A 20,629-nucleotide genomic window follows, 5' to 3' on the forward strand; every position below is an offset into this window, starting at 1 on the left:
GAAATACCAAACCCAAGACCAACAACGGAGGCCGAAGGCATTCTTTTAGTCGTTAAATATTTAAGAACGGTGAACAATTATTTGGGTATCATGGCACCTAGCTTTCCAGGCAAGAACACAGAGCTCTCTGCTTTGAAGATACCTACCAAATTATTGCGGTTTGGTCCTGGTCTCTCCCCATCTAACCGTGTTGGCATTTTCAAGCCACCATATTTCTTCCAGTAGGTCCAACAGGATGCACAGAGGCGACACTGCATGTTAGGGGGACCCCAAGAATACCACTGGTAAGACTGTGTGGCTAGAGATAACAAAGGTGGAAATTATATATATCCTCAAACAGGATCACTTTTCAGAGCTTATTCTCTTTAGAACCATCACAAAAGAAAACCCACGCAAAGACAGTGCAAAGCTCAAACAGATCTTAGAAACCTGACGATGGCTTCGCTGTCATCCCCACTGTCACACGTACTTGTGATTTCAGCAAAATTGATTACACACATAAAACCTCTTTAAAACATGAACAGAAAAAACAACCAGTAGGATGGAGAAATTTCCTGCCAATGAAACAAAGCTCATATTTTGCAAGACTGGTAGACAACAATTTCTGCAGAGCATGAGAGAGGGAGGGGAGATTGTCTTCAGGAACTCCCCGTACATTAATTTTACAACTAAAGAACATAAGATAAATCTGTAACTTGACTTCTCACACAATGCTAGACATGAGCATCTCTAAAGGCTCCCCATAAAGAAAGACAACTATTAGAACTCAGTATATAATAATAGGCAGCAGATCACATACAAAGATATCACTTATTTTGAAATCTACTGAAAAACTATGAAAAAATTGTCAACGTCACACCTTGGTGATTAAAGTCTTTGCTCAATAGCTACCTGCAATTACATAGGACATTTTCTAACTCCCCCTTACGCATTTCATAATTATATTTACCAATGTAACACTAGTAATGAAAAAATAAAAAAAATAAAAAACAACCAAAACAAAAAAACAACCCCATTTTTCTTAATGCTGCTATGTCAAATTCTGCCTTTTCTCCCACCTCCCCACCACAACACAGCTTTTACTTTAGTGTTTGCCACACACTCGCGCTCTCTATGCACAGCTGCCATACTGGCATGTCACTTACTATAACAGCTTTCACAGGCCCGTCCTGCTCCCGCGTTCTGTGCCTGTACTCCAGTACCATTTACCACTCCTGGTTTGACATTATTTACATTGATCTGGTTGGGGTTTGGCTTGTTACTTAAAACACAAAGCAAAAAGGAGGACAAACATTAATCAAGGCATGCCATTTCCTATGTGACTTTAAAAAAAAAAAAAAAAAAAAAAAGGCCCAAAACGTTTGAAGATTTAAATTTCGTTCAAGTGCGGCTTCCAGAACAAGCTGTACTTACCAGTAATCAGGCTCCCATGAACACACTGTCTCTGATAATATCTAAATAACGCTGATAATAAAAATAACTATAATAATAGTTAGACACCATTTTCAAGAGTCCAAAACCATTTAAAAACAATAAACCAGTGAGGCCAGGTAGGTGGTAAGTGTCATATTCACTATCCCAGAGATTCTAATTTAGGTGACAAAAAAGATCTTATCTACAGATGGTTTGAAACTAGAGCAGGGCAGGTTTAGATGAGACATTAGGAAAAAGTTCTTTACACTGAGGGTGGTGAGACACTGGCCCAGGTTGCCCAGAGAGGTGGTGGAGGCCCCATCCCTGGAGACATTCAAGGCCAGGCTGGATGAGGCTCTGAGCAACCTGATCTAGTTGAAGATGTCCCTGCTCACTGCAGGGCGGTTGGACTAGATGGCCTTTAGAGGTCCCTCCCAACCCAACACAGTCTATGATTCTATGTCTCTGAGTCTTTAACAGGAGTGATATTTTACTTAAATCTCCAAAAGAAGCCTGGGGGAAGGAGCAGTAGAGGTAGATGGAGAAAGGTCAACCCCTGCCTTACTCAGGGAAAGATAATCCTAGACTGCAGTCACAAGTATTTCCACGTTGTCTTGCTGCAAAAGTTTGCATCATGTACCGTTCACACAAGCTCACCCAACACATCCAACAAAATCTTTGGAGATGGCATATACACAGAGATATTAATGAATACAAGCCTTCTGGCAAGTCTTAAACTATGGTCTGCACTTTTCTAAAAAGCATTTTAGGTTTCTACTAAATGGAAAAAGCCCGAAAGCTTAACATCCACAGAGCAAGAAATGCATTGATGGCTGTCACTAATATGTTCTAATATAACAACATCTGAATGACCGCAGCACATCCCTATACTCCCTTGAAAATGTCGACTCAGGGGGTGGGGGTGGAGGGGAAGCAACTGGCAGGAGCTGAGAATGGAAGGGCAAACAAAACCTTGGCATAGAGAGCAGTATGGAATAGTACAAAATCTCTGCAGTAGAAGAGGTGTCAGAGACATTTAAAAAACCCTTGGCATGGGAACCAGAAGGACAGAGAATTGATATTGCAGGGACAGGACTTCCGGGGAATGGAGGGAAAGAAGTCACACTTTAAGTTTCAGAGAAGAACACAGGACGAGCTTACAAAACACGCAAAGTTCTGTTAGGAGCTCAGCTTACAGAAGCAACAAAATGCAGGCAGCCTTTAGTGCCAACTTCTGAACACAAGCCCAAGTTGTAGTGCCAATTACATTTCCCTCATATTCCCTTACCTGAAGATCGAAGGGAGAGGGCATATTCCTTTTATTTCCAACTAATAAACCCATGATTTGGAACCCACTTATTCGAGCAGCAATATCTTAAAATGGCTTTCTGGAAACACATTTTCTTACACATCAGTTGCACGCTGACACAGGAGCCGCAGTGATTTCAGTGACCTAGAATACTTATTACTTCTCACCCTGACCGGCGCTGCAGAACCAGCATTGTGGGAATATGGCCAAATTAATTTGTTTCTAATGGGGCATCAATATTAGGTTTCACATTCTCAGCAATGACTCCTGGAAGCAAAGGAGTTCCAAGTGACTGAATTCTGAAGACAACTGGCCCTCGCAGCTCCAGAACAAACCCAAACGTTACTGGAAAGCTTACGCTGCCCTGGAAGCCCTAAGGTCATCTTTCTCCTCATCTCAAAACATCCAATCAGGCACTGAGATACAGAGCTCAGAAAAGCTCCATTGCTATAGAGACAAAAAAAAAAAAAGATTGAGCTGTGTATGACCTCCAAGGATCACACACACGTTACAGAAAGAGGTAAAAGAGTATTTGCCCAGTCTCAGAAGAACTTCAGATGGCATTCTGATGGTGCTCCTCGCTGTAAAGTTTAGGGGCTCTCTGCAGAAGAGAAAGCTTAGGACGCTACATGGCACCGAAACACTGTGAATAGTTTGTTCCCCTGTAAACGGCCCAAAAGAAGCAGAGAAGAGAAAAAAAATAAAGGCACTTAGATTAACAAGCCTGATTAGATTTTCTTCTCCTTTTGCTTACTAATTTGCTCGGCTCTTACAAGGATTAAAGTGTTTCAGGGTGCTTATCAGAATGGCACGAAGTTCTGACACCACAGATGGGCAGGAGATCTGCCAACACATTTAACAAAGGAAAAGTTGAAAGAGGGTACACATTCACGCTACCCAGCCTTTCCTCTGGGATGTCACTATAGTAACCCGCTGCAAAAGAACTTTTGCCAATGATTCACCAGCAAACTCCATGTGCAAACATTACCGAGATGCTGTAAAACAAACAGCCCTCACAGATGCACACTGCCACAAGCGGCGTTGCTCAGCAGACAGAGCAAAAAGACCGAAGTAAAGAAAACTAACGTTCCATGGCTATGGCTCGACATCAGACAGGTTGTTTCCCTTCTATACATTTATCCTCTGAAAAACGTGGTAAAGGAGACTTAAATCCATCAGTAAAGCACGCAGAAAGGTGGGTGATGGCCTGACTACGCTGCCCTCTCTGCAACCCTCAACAAACTCGGACTTCAAACACAAGTGGAAAGGGAGGTACGGGTGGAGAGCCGATCACCAAATCACGCTGATCACAAAACTGTCAGGCAATAACGTCAGCATTTTGGGAACAGTACAACTAACGTAGCTGCAACAAGCCCCAGGAAGAGTCCCGCTCCAAAGCTAAGGCAAGTTTCACAGGGGCAGTAACAATAAAATTTAGGCAGCTAATGTCTTTGTCACATGAGGGGCAAAAAGCTCTTAATTGTTGACGGTATGTTAATTAAAGTTGCTTGATACCACCAAAGCCTGCTACAGCTATTAACAAGATAATTAGATGAATAACTGGATGAATCATTAGGCAATTAATGAAGCTGAAGTGAAAGATGCAAATAAGGTAGTGAGAATACTGATGGTGCGGGAAACTATCATTTCCAGCTCTTACATCAAGAATGAAAGTCTTTTAAACTGGGTTTCAGTTGTGCTGGAGCAGTCGGTTATACTGGAACAGGGATCACGATGTGCAGATTCGTGGGCTGTACTCTGCAGATTACTCTCAACCAAAGAGATTAAGGTGATAAAGCACAAAGAAAGAAGGCACTGGAAATCAGCCATCATGGATTGAAGCCCCTGCCCAAAAACCCCAACCTTAAGGTCATCTCGAGCCAGGCAGAATGCCGAAATCCCTTCACTGTACGACCAGCATTTGACCCACCGCACAGTGATAAAATTGTAGTTGTTAAAAATAACTATAAACTTAACACCATCAGCAAATGTCTCCTGTTATTCAGGAAACCATGGTGGCGGTCGATGCAACAGAGCAATTAAGAAATAAAAGCCTCAGAAATAAGAACAACTTTTAAGCCTTCGTAAGCAACACTTCTGCCATCTACACCTCTAGGCAGCTAACGCAGGTGTCTGGATTCCTCATCCAGACAAGAGAGAGGTGAGCTCTCATCACAGCTCTCCAGGCTACTGGAAATACCCACTTCTAAGAACAGGTGTAATGTCTGCTAAACAATGCTTTGTAAAAATCAGAAGCTTTCTCCAACAAAATCTTGAAGATGGCCATTTTAAGAAGCACAGCTACAAAAAAGAGAACAGCACCGCACTTTTAACTTTTCCATGCTGCAGTGGACCTCTGCACAATTGAACAGAGAAGGAAAAAAGTCTTGTTCCTTAGGCAGTGGACAACCAAGAAAGAGATAAAGGAATTATCTTCAGCTTGTTAAGCAGTTGCCCCTTGTAGTCATCCAAAGCTTTGGCCTATTCTTCCAGTTTCCTTATTAGCTTAAGAAAAGAGGCAGGGTAGGGAGAATAATATTTCCCTACATTACAGGCATTTGTGAGGCAGCATTTGCAGCTTTAAAAGTGTGTTGAGATTCTCAGATAAAATACTGTAAGTAGAATGTATTCATTTACATTTACAGATGTAAATTTAAAATTTACATTTTGGAGGCTGGGGATTACATGGAGCACTTCATTCTTCCTTTTCTGTTCTTACCCCTTCTGATCCCACTTAGATCAAAGCAAAAGAGAGAAAAGCCACACAAAATCGTTATGTCTCAGCCTCCATGATTTGCAGATGTCCTAATCCCCAAAAGCACCAGCTATGCAACCAGACAGTTGTCAAGAAGAAGCAAGTAACTAGTACATATGATGTCTGCAAGGTTAGTAAAAACCAGAATATGACTTCCGCAACAGCCTGAGGAGTATGTTTGGGTATCCGCTAGAAGGAGAAAGAAACTGAGACTATGTCTGCAACAAGAAAGGTCTCCAGGCCCCGTGTTCGCACTGGGGGACAGCAGGATGAACTGTGTTAAGAAGATGGGATCCCTTTGTGCATTCTGACTCCTGCTACTGCTTTATTTAACATCACTTTCACTGACAAAGAAATTGCTACAGAAAACAACTACAAGATTAGTTTTCTTTCCAGTATTTCCTGACCGTAGAGTTCAACTGATTTTATACTTTTTCCTTTCGCTAGGAAAGCACTTTAGCGCTTTTCAACCTTCGGGATGCGTGACAAAGCCATCCATACAAACACTGGGTTCAGTCACATCAACTACAGATGTCTGCCCCAAAACCAGGGTTGCTCTTGGAAGGAGCACAGAAACGTTTGTCTACTATCTAGGATGTTGGTTTAGGACTTCATAACCTCACATCAATTACCACCATGCTTCAGTTCCCCACACTATAAATCTGGGGCACGGTCTTAAGTTAAAAACTATCAACTCTAAAGCTTCACGTAGAGCTGTTATTTTTCACTGCATAACGTGTATGTGACTTGAGGAATAACCTTTGAAGACAGCTTCTATTGTTTTTCTTATTATTTTCCTCCCCTCTCCCTAGATTTTCTTATTAACATCACAGGAACAAATGAGTCCTATCAGTGGAAGACAGCCTGAGCCCAAAAAAAAAAGAAAAATAAAATTGTTTGAGTCTGATATCCTTCTGGGTCTCTCTTTACAAACAATTTTACACCAGTTATTGTTAGAATAGGTTTCATTAAATCAGCTGATACGCTTCTGCATAGGTCTTGTGACAGCCTATATCAAGTCATTTATTTTTGAGGTGACAAGTGGATCGTTATGGTTCAAGCCTCAGAACAGGAGTGGGCTCAGTAACACGATAAGGACAAATCAATAACATTGATATTTAGATCCCCACACCATGTATTGCTATTACAAGCCAAGAATATAATCTTCTTCTAGGTCACAAGATAATGTAGATGCAATATATTCCCTATGTGCCAGACCTTGTACTGAAACTTCAGTAGAAATAATAATATAAAAAATATCTCAGAAGTGCTTAATTGTTGCCACATTTGGAGGTATTAATAGCAAAAAAAGCGGCAGAAGCATTCAGGTGGGGTTAAACAAGTCATGTACGCAATTGCTACTACACTTGTAATGATATTGAAAGAGGAGGAAAGTCTGACACCCATTTTACCAATTAAACAATATGTAAGTTAAGGTATAACACTCAGAAAATCAACCATGGCTGGGAATCAAAGCCAGAGATAAAAATAGCAACCACACGTGTAGAGACAGAGGTCTTTCACTGAAGTAGAGAGGCAAGTTGCTGATTTGATTATATTCTCTAGATAGGGACAAGAATTATCTTGCTGAGATAGAGTGTTGAGGGGTAAGATACCACTCCAGCCAGCCATTACCAAATGAGCACCAGAACTTTGAAATACAAAGCCCTACCTACGTACGTTATAATCCAAGAGCAACAGCAAGACTAACAGGCTCTCTTGTCTGCAATATCCTTTTGCATCCACAGTCTAAATTACGTTGGCTTTTGCTTTATAAGCTTATCACATTATGAATTCATGTTTAATTTGATGTCCAGCGTCTCCCTGCAGAGCAACACCACCCACAAAAAGCCATACTGTTGAAAAACTGCATGACAAGAAATATATTTGGTTTTAGTCTATTACATCTAATTTTTAGTAAATTCACCTGAGAGATATCAACATATTTCAAAGTAAAAAAGAAATCAGGGATCCTCTATTTTCAGAAGAAATAAGGGACTGTCTCGCAAGCTAAATAGGTAAAACTTAGTTTTGCCTTAAGTAACAGAACACATGGTAGAAGTTCATAAGTATTTGAAAGGAGACAGCATAAAAGAATAAAAGATAATACACATGGGAACATATCTGGAAGTGAAACTTGAAAAGAGAAAGGACAGGGGAGATTTAATGTTCCACACTAACAACTGTTGACTAGGTTATGCAGAGGATACACAAAAGAAGAAACATATTTTACTACTATTTTTATATATATTTGTATACATATTATATATCATTATGTATTAATTTTAATATAGATCTATATATAAAACTTACATCTATCTAAACAACATGAGGAAACAACCACACATTGGTGATCCACTGATGACAAAAATTAATAAAAACATCTATTATTGAGTAGTTAATTAGCTACCCTTTTGTTCACAACTATGCGGACCTGCTACTAAGTCCCCAACTCCCAATCTGTATAAAAATAAAAATTAGAAGATAAGTAACCGTCACTTCAGGATGGGAGCATCATACAGCATGAAGGAGAGAGCTGGGGCTGTTCAGCCTGGAGAAGAGAAAGCTCCGGGGAGACCTTAGAGGCCCTTCCAGTACCTAAAGGGGGCTACAGGAAAGATGGGGAGGGACTCTTGATCAGGGAGTGGAGTGATAGGACAAGGGAGAACGGTTTTACACCGAAAGAGGGGAGATTTAGATTGGATATCAGGAAGAAATTCTTTCCTGTGAGGGTGGTGAGGCACTGGAAGAGGTTGCCCAGAGAAGCTGTGGCTGCCCCATCCCTGGAGGTGTTCAAGGCCAGGCTGGATGGGGCTTTGAGCAGCCTGGTCTGGTGGGAGGTGTCTCTGCCCAGGGCAGGGGGTTGGAACTAGATGGTCTTTAAGGGCCCTTCCAACCTGAACCATTCTATGATTCAATAACATGACAGCCCAGCATCCTAACCAGGAAAGCCCAAAGGGAAAGTCCTCGTCTGCCCACGGAGGAAAAATACCCTGTGCTCCACAAGTGGAAGGTCGGCATGTGGGAACAGCTTTGTCTTTTACACACTCGTAAGCAGCAGCGTAAGCATGCAGGGAGGAGGGCTGCTTTGTTCTAGCCATTGAACGACTAAAGTTACCGTGTTTTCTTCCACAGGGCCCCTAGTTGTTTACTAGCATCAGGGTGGTCAGCATCAACTCAGCTAAAACACAAAGGAACTCAAGCCAATTCAAGCATCAGCAGAAGGTGCCTTATATTGGTAACCTAATTTAATAGTTCTCTCAGATGTTTGTTCAACTATGTCTGTCATCATGTAATTAAAGCAAATACATCATACTGACAGGCCATGGAAACATGCATCAGACCCTCTACAATGAAAAAGAAAACAAAACAATACAAAAAGATACTTACTAGTTGGGTATATACACTTGTTTTAGCTTGCTTTCTGCTTCTGCTGCTTTCAATCGTTTCTTTAAAAAGAAAAGGAAAAAAAAAAGTTAGGATAAAAAGAAAAGGAAAAGAAAAGTTAGGATAAAAAGACAATAAGGACTATTTCACCTGGGAGTCAAGTAATACACCTGTAAAAACTTTAGTGTTTATTAACAAACAATGCAGCTTTCCTTTCACTGAGCAGGTACCACAAAATCCTTTTCCACCAGGGAAATGTCCACTGAAAACACTGACAGTGTACAATGACTATTAAATGACTACGTACACAGCTTTTCAAAAAAAAAGGCAAAGAGATGACAATCTACTATTTATAAAGACAAACTTTTCATCCCCAGTCACTTCAATACAAATTCAGGCATTGTTCCTCCCACAACTCTTTTCTTTTTTTTCTTTGTTTGTTTTTCTCCTGCAGAGCAAGATCTGACATCCCAGTTTGTTTGTTCTCCATGATAATATTCACCAACTGGGCAATAACGGGCACAGTACTGCACCTTCTCCATCCTATTTCCTCAACACCAGAACCAATTCCAAGAGTTTGAAGGAAGACTTTTTTGTTGATAGTCCTCACTTTTGAAGACTGACACAGATGATTTTCTTTAAAAGTTAAAAAGGCCAAGAGCTCAACTCAAAACTGATGCAGAATTACCAAAATATATTTAATTATGGTATGTCATCACTTCTGACTAAGCATCAGCCGTGTGCATTTGCACTTTCTAAAGGTGAGAAGCTCTTTAAAAGGAAATTAAAAAAAAAAGGAAATAAACCCCAGGCACATGCACAAATGTCAGAGGGCGGGTGGCAAAGACCCTCAAGGGGGTAAAAAGGGGAGAAGCTAACTAGATCAAACCACCAGCCCCTAATGAAAACCACCATCGCCAGGAGATATTAAGGAACATGAAAGATGCATTTAAGGGAAAAAACATCCAAGAAGTAGATTTTTGGAGCACGGGGACTCATGTTTAGAAGTGCACACCGTTTGTCTCATTACATGGCCCTACTTTAGTAAAACCATCTGTTAACTTCTGTCCATGTTTCTAGAGTAAATGGATTAGAAGATCCCTTCAATGGGATGTCTGGAGTAAATTCCCCCAGAATAGCACTGCTCTGATTTTTTTTTTTCAGCTCCAGCTGTGAACTTGCTGATAGCCCAGAAGAACGTGGCAGAAGTAGGCAATTAGCATGAGCTTTACTAACTGTCCAAGAATTCCTCTTATAACTCAAACCTTCGTACCATTTAAAAAGTAAAAGAGGCATTCTGAGGTTCAAGTTTTCTCTTTATTCCATAAGCCAAATTACTTTAGGGTGAACATCTGGAGGCCTCTAGTCCAACGTCCCGTGCAAAGCCAGGCCTAGGCTCTTCAACTTCCATGCCCGTAACAGCGTTCTGCATAAAGCCACAACGATGTTTCCCAGACAAGCCAGTAGCACGGTGATATTCTGGACAAACAAATTAGCTTAACGTTTTCTATGCACAGCCTCAAGGCACAGTCTAGGAAAATAATTCTAAAGCTAAAGTCAGTATCTTCATAGGCACAGGAAGCACCAAAAAATGTAATAAAATCGAAGAGTGTGTCACTGAGGAACTGGACAAGCATAAAAATCCTTTTTACCGGGACACGATGGACACACGTAGAAACACTGAAGTAAAAGTTTCCCCACAAGGATAACTCTTGCTTTGATCAGAGGGAGAGTCTTAAGCAACGGTTTTCCATTTGACAGTCTGACAGTTCCTTGCAAAAGCTCTCTAGGCTCCTAAAGAATTCCCCTCTTCCCTTTTCCTGCAAATAAAAGTCAACCTATCTTAGAAATCAAAGAATGAAGGTGTCAGACAAGAGAACAAGGACTGAGAAAACAGAACTCCTGAAAGTTATCCCGAGACTATGGGTGCACCTTCAGTGAGCTGCTTCCAAAAGCTGACTTCTTTCTGCTGGGGCAGGCAAGTTTCCCGGATTGCTTCTGTTAAGTCCCGTCGAGGACAAGGACAGCTTCCTGGAAACTGTCCTCAAAAAATCCAACTGAAGACTTTGTGGAGACAATCCTTATCAGTCCCACAGACTTGAAGGAATCAATAACACACATTTTGCTGGCAGTTGGTGATGGAACTGAAGAGGTTCTCCCTCTGAATACAAACCACAAAGTCAAAGTTGAACACTTTCAGAACATCCTGGCTCAAGTCTTTTTACACAAGAAACCAAAACATCCAAAGATGGGCCTCAAAAAGCGCTGTGACAATGGTTCTCTGACAGCATCAGAAGTCCTCCTCTACCTTGCAGAGAGACGCTACTCCAAAAAAAATCATCCTTCAGCAAAATGCACGCTCTCAGGTGCATTTCAGCTCATGACCTGAAGGCTGTTCCACCCACAGCCTGGACTGAAACACAGATCTTTTTTTCCCCAGGCACTGCCTACCACGGGCAGTTATGTCAGCAGACAAACCGTCAGAGAGCTCATACTCTCCCCAGGAATCACAAGGAAGTCCAACATCGGATACTGATAAACAGCTTAAAATACTGCTTGATGAACTTTGTACAAGAACCATATTTCCTTGACAGCAGAGCAGGAAATTCAGGGAACTTCCACTGCTAGAGAACTTTTTTTTCTTTTTTAATTTCCACTAGATTTCTAGATTGGGGGTGTGTGTGTGTGTGGAAAGCTGCAGCTTTCTTGACAAAAGCTCCCAAGGGGACTATCTAGAGTCATTACGTTATGACAGTTTTGGAGATCTATGAATGGGAAAAGCTTCATAGAAGCACAATGCCTTACCAGCAGCTGAAATATTCTACTATCCACACTGAAAAGTCATTTGACTTGGAGACAAGGCAACATCAAGCAACATTTTAGTAAACTGGTCATGAATGTTAGCCTCACACCGCAGATTTTCTTTGTGATCGATGACCATGGTGTGAGCTCTGAGTTGCCGTAAGTCACCTGGACCTAAGCAATACCATTCTCTCCTACAGCTGCCCGGGCATCAGCACAGAGCGCCGCATACACACATCTTTATTACAAACTAGTAGAGCAAGAAAACTGAAGGCTTTCAGAAGGTACCACAACATACTGGATAAGAAGAGGATGGTTTTGCACTAAGTACTTGCAGCTGTGGACAATCAATAGACCGGATCTGATGAGTTTCCTATTTTCTGACAGTGAGCGATACCAGAAGGTACCAAAGAAAGGTGCCTGAAATGTTGTCATGCACAATTTCAGAATAATCCCTTCGCAGAGGAAGTGCTTTGCTAGGTCCTTCACCAGTTATTAATTGATTTGTGCCTGAAGCATATTTATGCTATAAATTCTTAATGTTGTCTGACATGGTTATGAATGTCCTTATCCATGAAACAAACCCTGAACATTCTTAACTTTTTCTAATAGTTTAGTCTAAATGAAATCTTTTGTCTTTGAGCTATTTATATAATGCATATCTTAAGTATATCATGAGGTAAATAAGAGGATATTTTCCCCATCTATAAAAGAGATGTTATCAACTTGTCTATCCCACAGGGACCGAGGGATTAAACTACTAAGCACTGTAGTGCTTAGTTCTGTTTGAGTTGGTGCAAACATCTGTCCTTTGCCATATCCTCTCCCTGGATCTGACATCTTTCATTCTACACATTGAGCTTGGAAGTTTTATAATACATGATGTATCAGAGCAAACGTTTGTGGTCATTTTCTAAAGAGCGAACATTTATAAAGAGGAAATAACAGAAGGAAACCAGGAACACAGAGGATATTTCAGGGTCCATAACACAAGAGTCAGGTTGGTATCCTCAGATATTAAGCCTTTATTAATTGATGAGGAGGAAGATAGTCTCTAAATTGCATTTTCTGGATTTAGAGAACTTTCACACTTTATTCTTTTTCAAAACAAAACACACAAGTGCTGCTGGGAGGCAAGGGAAGGGAGAGATGGAGCAGAAAAGGTAATCAGTCCACAGTGTGTTTGTGAGAAGTGTTTCCAGCTGCTTGTGCTCCAGCCACACATCTCAGCACTGATGCACAGTACCTACTGTCTCTGTCACTTGCTTGCCAAAACTGCCACAGTTCCACGTTACTGTAGGCTTAACAGGAGGTGTTTCAGGATAAAGTGTCATATGTATGCAGAAAAACATTTCTTTGATGTTTATTTCTACTTTGCTAGCACACAGTACTGTATGAAGGCTTTAAGATGTCACTCTCAGCTCTTGGTTAGGTACAAAGAAGGTTTGCTTTCCTTAATAAAGATGTTTTCTGTCTACATCAAGATTTACCCAGAGCTCCCTACCTCATTTGGTCACATATAATGGCACTTGCACTTTCTCTGGTATCTTCTCAACATTACACATACCTTAAAACTGATCTTCTCTGTATCTTCGTCCCATACTTTTCTAATGGCACTTCCACGTAACAAACAGAACAGTAGAAATTCACAATATTTGATCTTCCTCTTGAAGTTACACACTCCCCAAGCACAAATAAAAATGCAAAAAATGAATTAAAGCCTTCAACTTTCGGAAAGCAAACGACTAATTCAGTCATCTGCCACTGCCATGTCCCAGGCTCTTCTCAACTGCATCTCAGCAGTTAAAAAGCGTCATGTTTTAAAGTCTTCAGGACTTCCCCTCATGATATGCAAAACAGCAGAAGCATTTAAAGATATTTTTTAAAAAAAACAAACCACCCTGGAATTCACAACTACGTAAGAACTCGACCTTTATTTTGAATGAAAATGTAGGCAATACCCAAAACATTACATCAACTCTTGAAGACTGGGGGAAGCCACCAACAGCAGTTACTCAGTGGATGCCATTTTCAAACCTTTCTGAATCGGAAATATATGCTCTTGTGAATGGACATAGGAAATCAGTCTCAAGAAAAGGATGCATTCAAAGAGACCCGGAATATTGAATTTGGAATGCATCTCCCTCTTTTTCTTCAGGACAACACTGAAAGGGTCTTATTGACAGGAAAACTCTTGGCATCGCTTTGGAGATACGTTCAGGAGCCCACATCAGACCACAAATTCCGTGTTGAGATTGCAGTAGAATTACTCTTCTAAGCAGTTCTGTTCCTGGAGGGTCAGTCCTTCTCTTGATATGATTGAACTCCTAATTGTGCTGGTAACCGTCAAAAGCATGGTATGGCTGAAGCCAAATAAAAATTACTGGAGAAGAGATCCATGTGCGTGCTCCAAAACAAGTCGATTTGTGTGTATCTCCATCACAGTATCCTACTCACAAGAGAAGGAAGTGCTGTATTAAGCCTTTCGATCTTAGGTATACCAAGAATAAGTAGACATTATTGTTCAGTTCTGAGAAAGGGTCTTCGGTGGAAGTCAACTCAAAATTTAGCTTCCTCAATGGCAAGAAATGGATGGGATTCTGCTTCAGGATTACGACAGTGCTTTCTTGCTCCAAGAAAATCTCACATGAAATACAGAAGGATGTAAACAGTTCCCAACTAACTGTGTTTCATCAAAGCAGACAATTGGCTGATGACAAAAAAACGTCATTACCGTATTGTGTAAATCACAGAAACAGCCAGTTTAAAACAACGTTTTTAAGTTCATTCAGCCAAAGATTCTACAAGAATGAGGAAGTCATCAATATTTTTTTAAAGACAATAACATACAGCCTTGGAATATAATTTAACCATCCCCTTAGAAGGAAGGCACATGAAAGTGAAACATCTCGGGATACACAATTTTCACATCCTTGCTAAGCACATTTTCAACATCTTATGTACAAGAACGCTGTTAGCCCCAGAACCATTTTGTGGTATTAGACTAAGGAAAGATCTACACAGTCAAAACACTATGAAGAAACAGATGGAAAAAGTGGTGAGGCATGATGCTTTGCCAAAGACTTTGCACACATTAAGTAAAATATAAGTGTAATACACCATTATTTCAACTACAACTTCCTATGCTTTCTTTGTGGTTATACATAGATAGCTCTCCCAGGCTTTTTATAAATGTTTAATAGTATTATTTGCTTGTACAAGCTAGGAATTTGAGATGAGGTCTTCAGCTAAGTTCAGCCTTAATTGATGTGGTATCTCTGTACTGCAATCGCTACCTGGCCGGCTTATACTCATTCTGTCTCCTAAGTGCAGAGCCCCTCATTGGAAGTTTTCCCCGAATCCCACTCCCTGGTACACCACTGGGCAGGACACGCAAGGTACTGTGTAACTATGATAGAAAACCCTCTGCATAGGAGTATAGCAAAACAGTATGAGAAACTGTAGATCCGTTGGGTTTTTTAATTGCCGCAAGAATAAATAATCCAAGTCTTTCACGCAACTATCCTCTACGCAATTTTGTCTATATAATAACAAAGTTCAAGAAAGTGGAAAACGCAAAAGAATTTAACCAGTTCCTAACCAAGGCACAGTCTCTCCATTTGTTTTGCCTTCCCACCCCATTGGCCTGGAAGCAAACACCTGGGACACCATTCTGATCTGCCTCCTATGGTATCCAAGAGTGAACACCAATAAAACCACTCCCTACACCTTATTCCCACACCTCAAAATGGGCAGAAACAGAACTTCACCATTGCAAATGTACCATGGACTTTCTGAGCAGCATAGAGACGCTTTTTGATTTAATCTTTCCCAAGAATTCCTACTACTGTTTGCTGTTCTGACTGCACAGGGGTGACAATTTTCGTGCAAAGCAGCCTAAGATTCTAGTTTTCACTGACCGATTAAATAACTTTCCTGGCTTTTTCTGACACCTACCATATTGCTAGATGGATTTTTATCACTAAAAGAAGTGAGGAGAGATAGAAGATGCAGGGAAGAAGATAAATGGATTCCTCTCAGTGCAAATATTGAGCGCAGTACAGGCTGAGTACACTCAGCTATCAGCTCCTAAACAGCTGTCGTCAGAGAGTACAGCAGCACCCACTGTATCAATGAGACACACAGTTCAATTGAGAAAGACAGACCATCAACTCATTTCTCAAGCACCTTTTTTCCCCCACCATGCCAGCTTCCATCACCATCTCACTTTCCGACCATCCATTTCCTTATGAGAAGGAAAAGTTTCAATCAAAGAATGAACTTGGGGAAACACCAGAATGAGGATGCAGTTGATATTTTTTTAAGAAGTCATACAGAGTTGACGCAAAAAAGAGTTCTCATTTGTCCTGAGGATCCCTCTAATTTCAACACTGTTCTGATCAGAGAGAAAATGGTAAAAATCACATCACAGACCAAGGTGCTCAAATATGGAATATGCCAAATATCAGTCAATGCCTCAGGCATCTTTATCCCAGGCTGAATTTCCAATGGAGCAAGTTAAGGCAGGACATTTTTATAACTCCACTTTTTCTAACACTTCAAATAGATGCCTAAACATAGTACTGATAACTATCATGAAAAATACATTATCTATTTCTCCCTTCTTTTAATTAATTTTTCCATTAAATATTGTAAGTAGTTTTCAGCAACTGCTACTCTGCAACATTTTGCATGCTGCTTGCATTGTACTTGCTTTATTTTCGGGACCAAGCAGCCTTCATATTTAAACAAGTAGAGATAAAAATGATGGTAAACACTAGTCAAAGTTGATCCTCAAGTATAACGAGTCTGGGAATTAGAGCCATCAACGCTTCCCAGGCAAACACTCTACTCCCAGTGCTTATGGGGGAGCCTTCATGCATCTACAATCATCATGGGCAGGCAGAGGTGAACTAACACCAATGCCTGTTGTACAGAGACTGCCCACCCCCCCATAAAAACTCAAAACTGAAGTTAATGCTGAACTTTACACGCAGAAATCAACTGTATTCCCCTCCTCAAAAACAGACATTTGAAAGCTCCAAACAAATAAAGTAGCAGCAAACGTGAAAAGAAAGCACAAATGCCAATGCTACGTGTTCATATCTACGGAACAGCTAAGGAGTTTAGTGACGAGAGATTGTTTGGTGCTTCAGATCATGACAGACCCCGCCTATTGGAAAGGCTGAACCCCAAGAGGGAGAATAAAGCAGCAACACTTGGTTTCAAAGGCAAGAAAAACACCTTCTGTTGGAATCAAAGAGGTGATTCTGACTCTCTTACCTGCTGAACGTATCTGTCTGTAGTTTTCCACATATAGTAATATTCTATTATGCTTGTTAAGGACTTCCATGGGAGCTAGGGACAGAAAGGAAAAGCAGAGTCATTGCAGGGAGCTGGCACACTGAAATTCGCAGGATTCCTTTGACAGAGTTTATAGCAATCTTGCAACTACTAACCCTCCTAACAAAAAAAAAAGACAGTCAGTGTCTGAATCTCCTAAGGGCATTAGATGCACATGGAACACATGTTAAAGTAAGGGCCCCTTCAAAAAATAGTGCTTTCAGTGTAGAAGTAGAGCAGGTTACAGGTAATCTTCATGCTGCATTGGCTCCACAGTAAATCATCCAAGAGAGGCACAATGCAGAAGGAAGCCCACTGGCTCGGACTCTCTCTACTTGAGCAGCAAAGACTTGAGCAAGAGTCACAAGAGTCACAACTACAGCATCAGAGCTCCGATTTGCTTGGCTTCTTTGGAGCTGGCACACTTAAAAGAAAAAAAAAACAAAAAACAAAGGACAAAGTAATAACTACTAACAGAATTGTGCCCTGCCAGCTCTCTTCTCTGCGTGAGAAGCACGAGGATTTCAGCAGGACCACAGCGTTGTGCCGTTTCCAAGCCCCTCTGTCTAAAAGATTAGAGCACGGGACAAGCAACACTGAAACTACTTGTTTTGTTCTGGAGGGCTCGAACAGCGTTACAGTGAAACTTGGCTCCCTTTACAGTGCTCCATTCAATCCGCAGGCTGAGCACCTAGGGTGGAGCTTTGGCCAAACGACAGGACACTTCCCTTGGATGCCCAAGATTCCTATTTAAAACTCTCAAAGGGCCCTTTCTGAACTAGCATTATAAAAGTGACTACATTTTCATGTTTCAGAAGGCCCAGTACTTATTCTCCTTCAAACACAAATTAATCTTACAGCAGCTAGGCTGTCACAACACTTTCCTAAATCCTCCCCTCAGCTGTAGTGGAGCAGATGATTTTAAATTAATGTCTCGAAAGGAAAAGCCATCATCTGTGATTTGAAATTCTGACTGTACAACGGGCTGTCATCAGTATGAGGCCTGCCTTTCCCCAATTTACAGTGAGACACATGCTCCAGTTCAAAGCCCTCTTCTTCAACACGAAGAAAAACAACACGCTTCAGACAAGCTGTAAACCAGCTCTGTCACTGATCAGAACTGCTCACCATGTGGGCCCCCGTTCTGGATACTTACAAAATCTTGCTGAATGTCAGTGAAATCTTTGCCGTATTTTTCTAGTGCTTCCTCAAAGAGGTTTGCCTCTGAAGCAGACCACTCCTCCATCTCATCTCTGCACAGGACCGGCCCGCCTTGTGGCACAAGTGCAGAGATCGCCTTGGAAATGTCATAGACATTTTTGTGCAAAGTGTCCATAGCGTGGAACTACATCGTTGTAAAAGAGAAAGATAATTAAATGTAAGGACAAGCATGTAGGGGGAAAAAAAATGCTTACCAGTGAAACAGCAATAACAAAAATTCCGCAGCAAGATTTGAGGGTGCAGTATTCTATACCTAACACAAAGTCAGTAAAAATTTGTTCAAACCTCAGACTCACTGTAATTGTCAGCGTACAAGTTTAACATTCACTAACAATAATGGGGTTTGTGGAAATTGAGCCCTTGGCGTATCAATAATTCCTACTTAGCTACTCACCAGCACCACTGTTCAGAAAACGCAGAGGATAGACACCCACGCGCTCCCCAGAACTGAGCAGCCCCGTTAGCCAACCATCCACAGATGGGGAACGAAGGTAGAGGTCCGAGGGCATATTTTCTAATAAACTTAGCCATTCACTTTCTTTGTTAAATAATCCAGCAAAATTGCATATAGGAAAAAATATTTAAGAACAGCACCACACACATACAGTCCCCGCAAAAGGCAGAAATCCCCAAAAAGATTCAAGACAAGTCACACAGCACAGCTGAGTAGGAAAAAAGAATTACTCCCAGGAGCAATTACTCCTCAGAAAGCTGAGCTACAACTGTCTGCAACTTGTGATTTACAAGGGCTGAGAACACGTTGTGAGGGAGGAATTGGTATTAGTAAATGAAAGCTTGGCTTTATTTCCTGATTTCTGTAGCTTTAATCAGGATGTTATTTGCCTTTCATCCTACCAGTTTGTGCACGTGCATAATTAATCTACAGTGTTCCATCATAGAATTTGTTCTATGCATGATTTCGCGTTATTCCAGTTATGAGGTGAGGCTTTGATAACAGTTTTCTGGAGACTTCGTAAATTTTATTCAAATTTTCATTAAACTTTCTCTAGCATAGAAGTTCAAGTTTTCCTGTCTCTCTATCTACTCAGAATAATTTACAATTATAAAATATTAACAATGCCACCACTCCTCAGGTATTGTAAAATGGAGTTCATCAAAGAGAAGAACCGGATCAATTGAAATTTCTTATCTGACCACAAGCTTTTCCCCCAGACGACCTTGCCCAAGGATGCCAGTGACACGTCTGATGCTGGGGAAGTGGAGTGACATTCTGGCCTTATAACACCGCAGACAGTCAGATAATCATTTGCATTCTTCTCAAGACAGCTACTAAGGCCATGCAAGAGATGGGCTGTGAAGCATGTCATCAAAACAGTTTAATAAAACAAAACAGAGAAAATCTCTCATAGAATTATCCACGACGGATCATAGGAGGCACAAGGCCAGAAAAAGTTACTTCATATGTAAATAAAGGGTTCCTTTACAAAGACAGGATCTGCTTCACAGCAGGCCGCAATTACAATCCATCTGCCCCTCTCTCTTTGCCAACTGCCATTGCTGAGGTGAATATTTTGTGTCTCTCAAAAACTTAAGGTCCTCTTAAAAATCTTACCAGCGTGATGTCCCTAGAGGCTGCTGCAGCGCTCATGTGCAAGCTTGGCTGTCTGACAGAACTACTGCAATCTAGTGCTCGGGCGAACGTACCAACAGACCTGAAAGAAATTAAACAGAGCATTAACTTTGCAGGCAAAACAGGCATAAATATAAACACCCAAGCAACACTTTTGAGATCAGCAGCCTCCATTTCTCAGTAACAACATTACACGGTTTGGTGCTAGTTCTGAGCCAGAGACCGCTCTCTTTAGATGTGGTTTGTTATTACGAACGCTTTACTCAGTTCATATGACCGAAGAGGCTTACGCGTAGGAGGGGAAAGACTCAAAAGACCACAAACGGGGAGTCTGGAACTACTCTCTTATTCCTTATCTCTCAACAGACTTAAGCTTTAACAGCTACTGAGCACAAGCAAGCTTTATGAATGGCAAAGTCTCTTCCGCAATGGCGAGAGCAGTGCTGCATTGTACAGAGAGAGATGCCAAGACCAGACAGAAAAAGTGCAGCAATGCAAGTATTTTTCCAAAAGTTACAGTAAAGTTAAAAACAACCTTTATTTTACAACTTAATGCTGTATAATACGTATTTATTATATAGCCTGCCTAAGAATACAGCAATTCTTGGCTACTTCCCAATGCCAGCCATTCCTGCATCTGACGCTACAACCCTCATGCTCCTCATTTTAGTCTTAAAAGAAATTAGTCAGGAACCTTTAACGGGAACATGAGTTCCAGCATTTCCTACTCCCCTCACTGCTTGCTACGCTGCATCGGTGAAACGCTCATGCTCCTGCAGAGTGAACTGGAGCTGAACACCTCCGAGAA

The 20,629-nt window shown here is 41.1% G+C and overlaps 1 protein-coding gene across 3 annotated transcripts in view; it reads right to left on the reverse strand.

The window, feature by feature from the left end:
• MTA1 (metastasis associated 1) overlaps nt 1-20,629 on the reverse strand; it is an 88,943-nt gene that overhangs the window by 26,214 nt on the left and 42,100 nt on the right. For all 3 annotated transcript variants that reach the window (XM_063343283.1, XM_063343284.1, XM_063343285.1), the window contains exons 8-13: nt 19,804-19,903; nt 18,166-18,354; nt 16,950-17,024; nt 8,868-8,926; nt 1,146-1,261; nt 147-298 (exon numbers count right to left, since the gene is read on the reverse strand). In XM_063343283.1, coding sequence (XP_063199353.1) covers nt 147-298; nt 1,146-1,261; nt 8,868-8,926; nt 16,950-17,024; nt 18,166-18,354; nt 19,804-19,903 — 691 coding nt within the window. The remainder of the gene's footprint in view (nt 1-146; nt 299-1,145; nt 1,262-8,867; nt 8,927-16,949; nt 17,025-18,165; nt 18,355-19,803; nt 19,904-20,629) is intronic.

This window comes from Chroicocephalus ridibundus, chromosome 8 (genome assembly GCF_963924245.1).
Source record: "Chroicocephalus ridibundus chromosome 8, bChrRid1.1, whole genome shotgun sequence".
In the NCBI taxonomy this organism is placed as follows: Eukaryota; Metazoa; Chordata; class Aves; order Charadriiformes; family Laridae; genus Chroicocephalus; species Chroicocephalus ridibundus.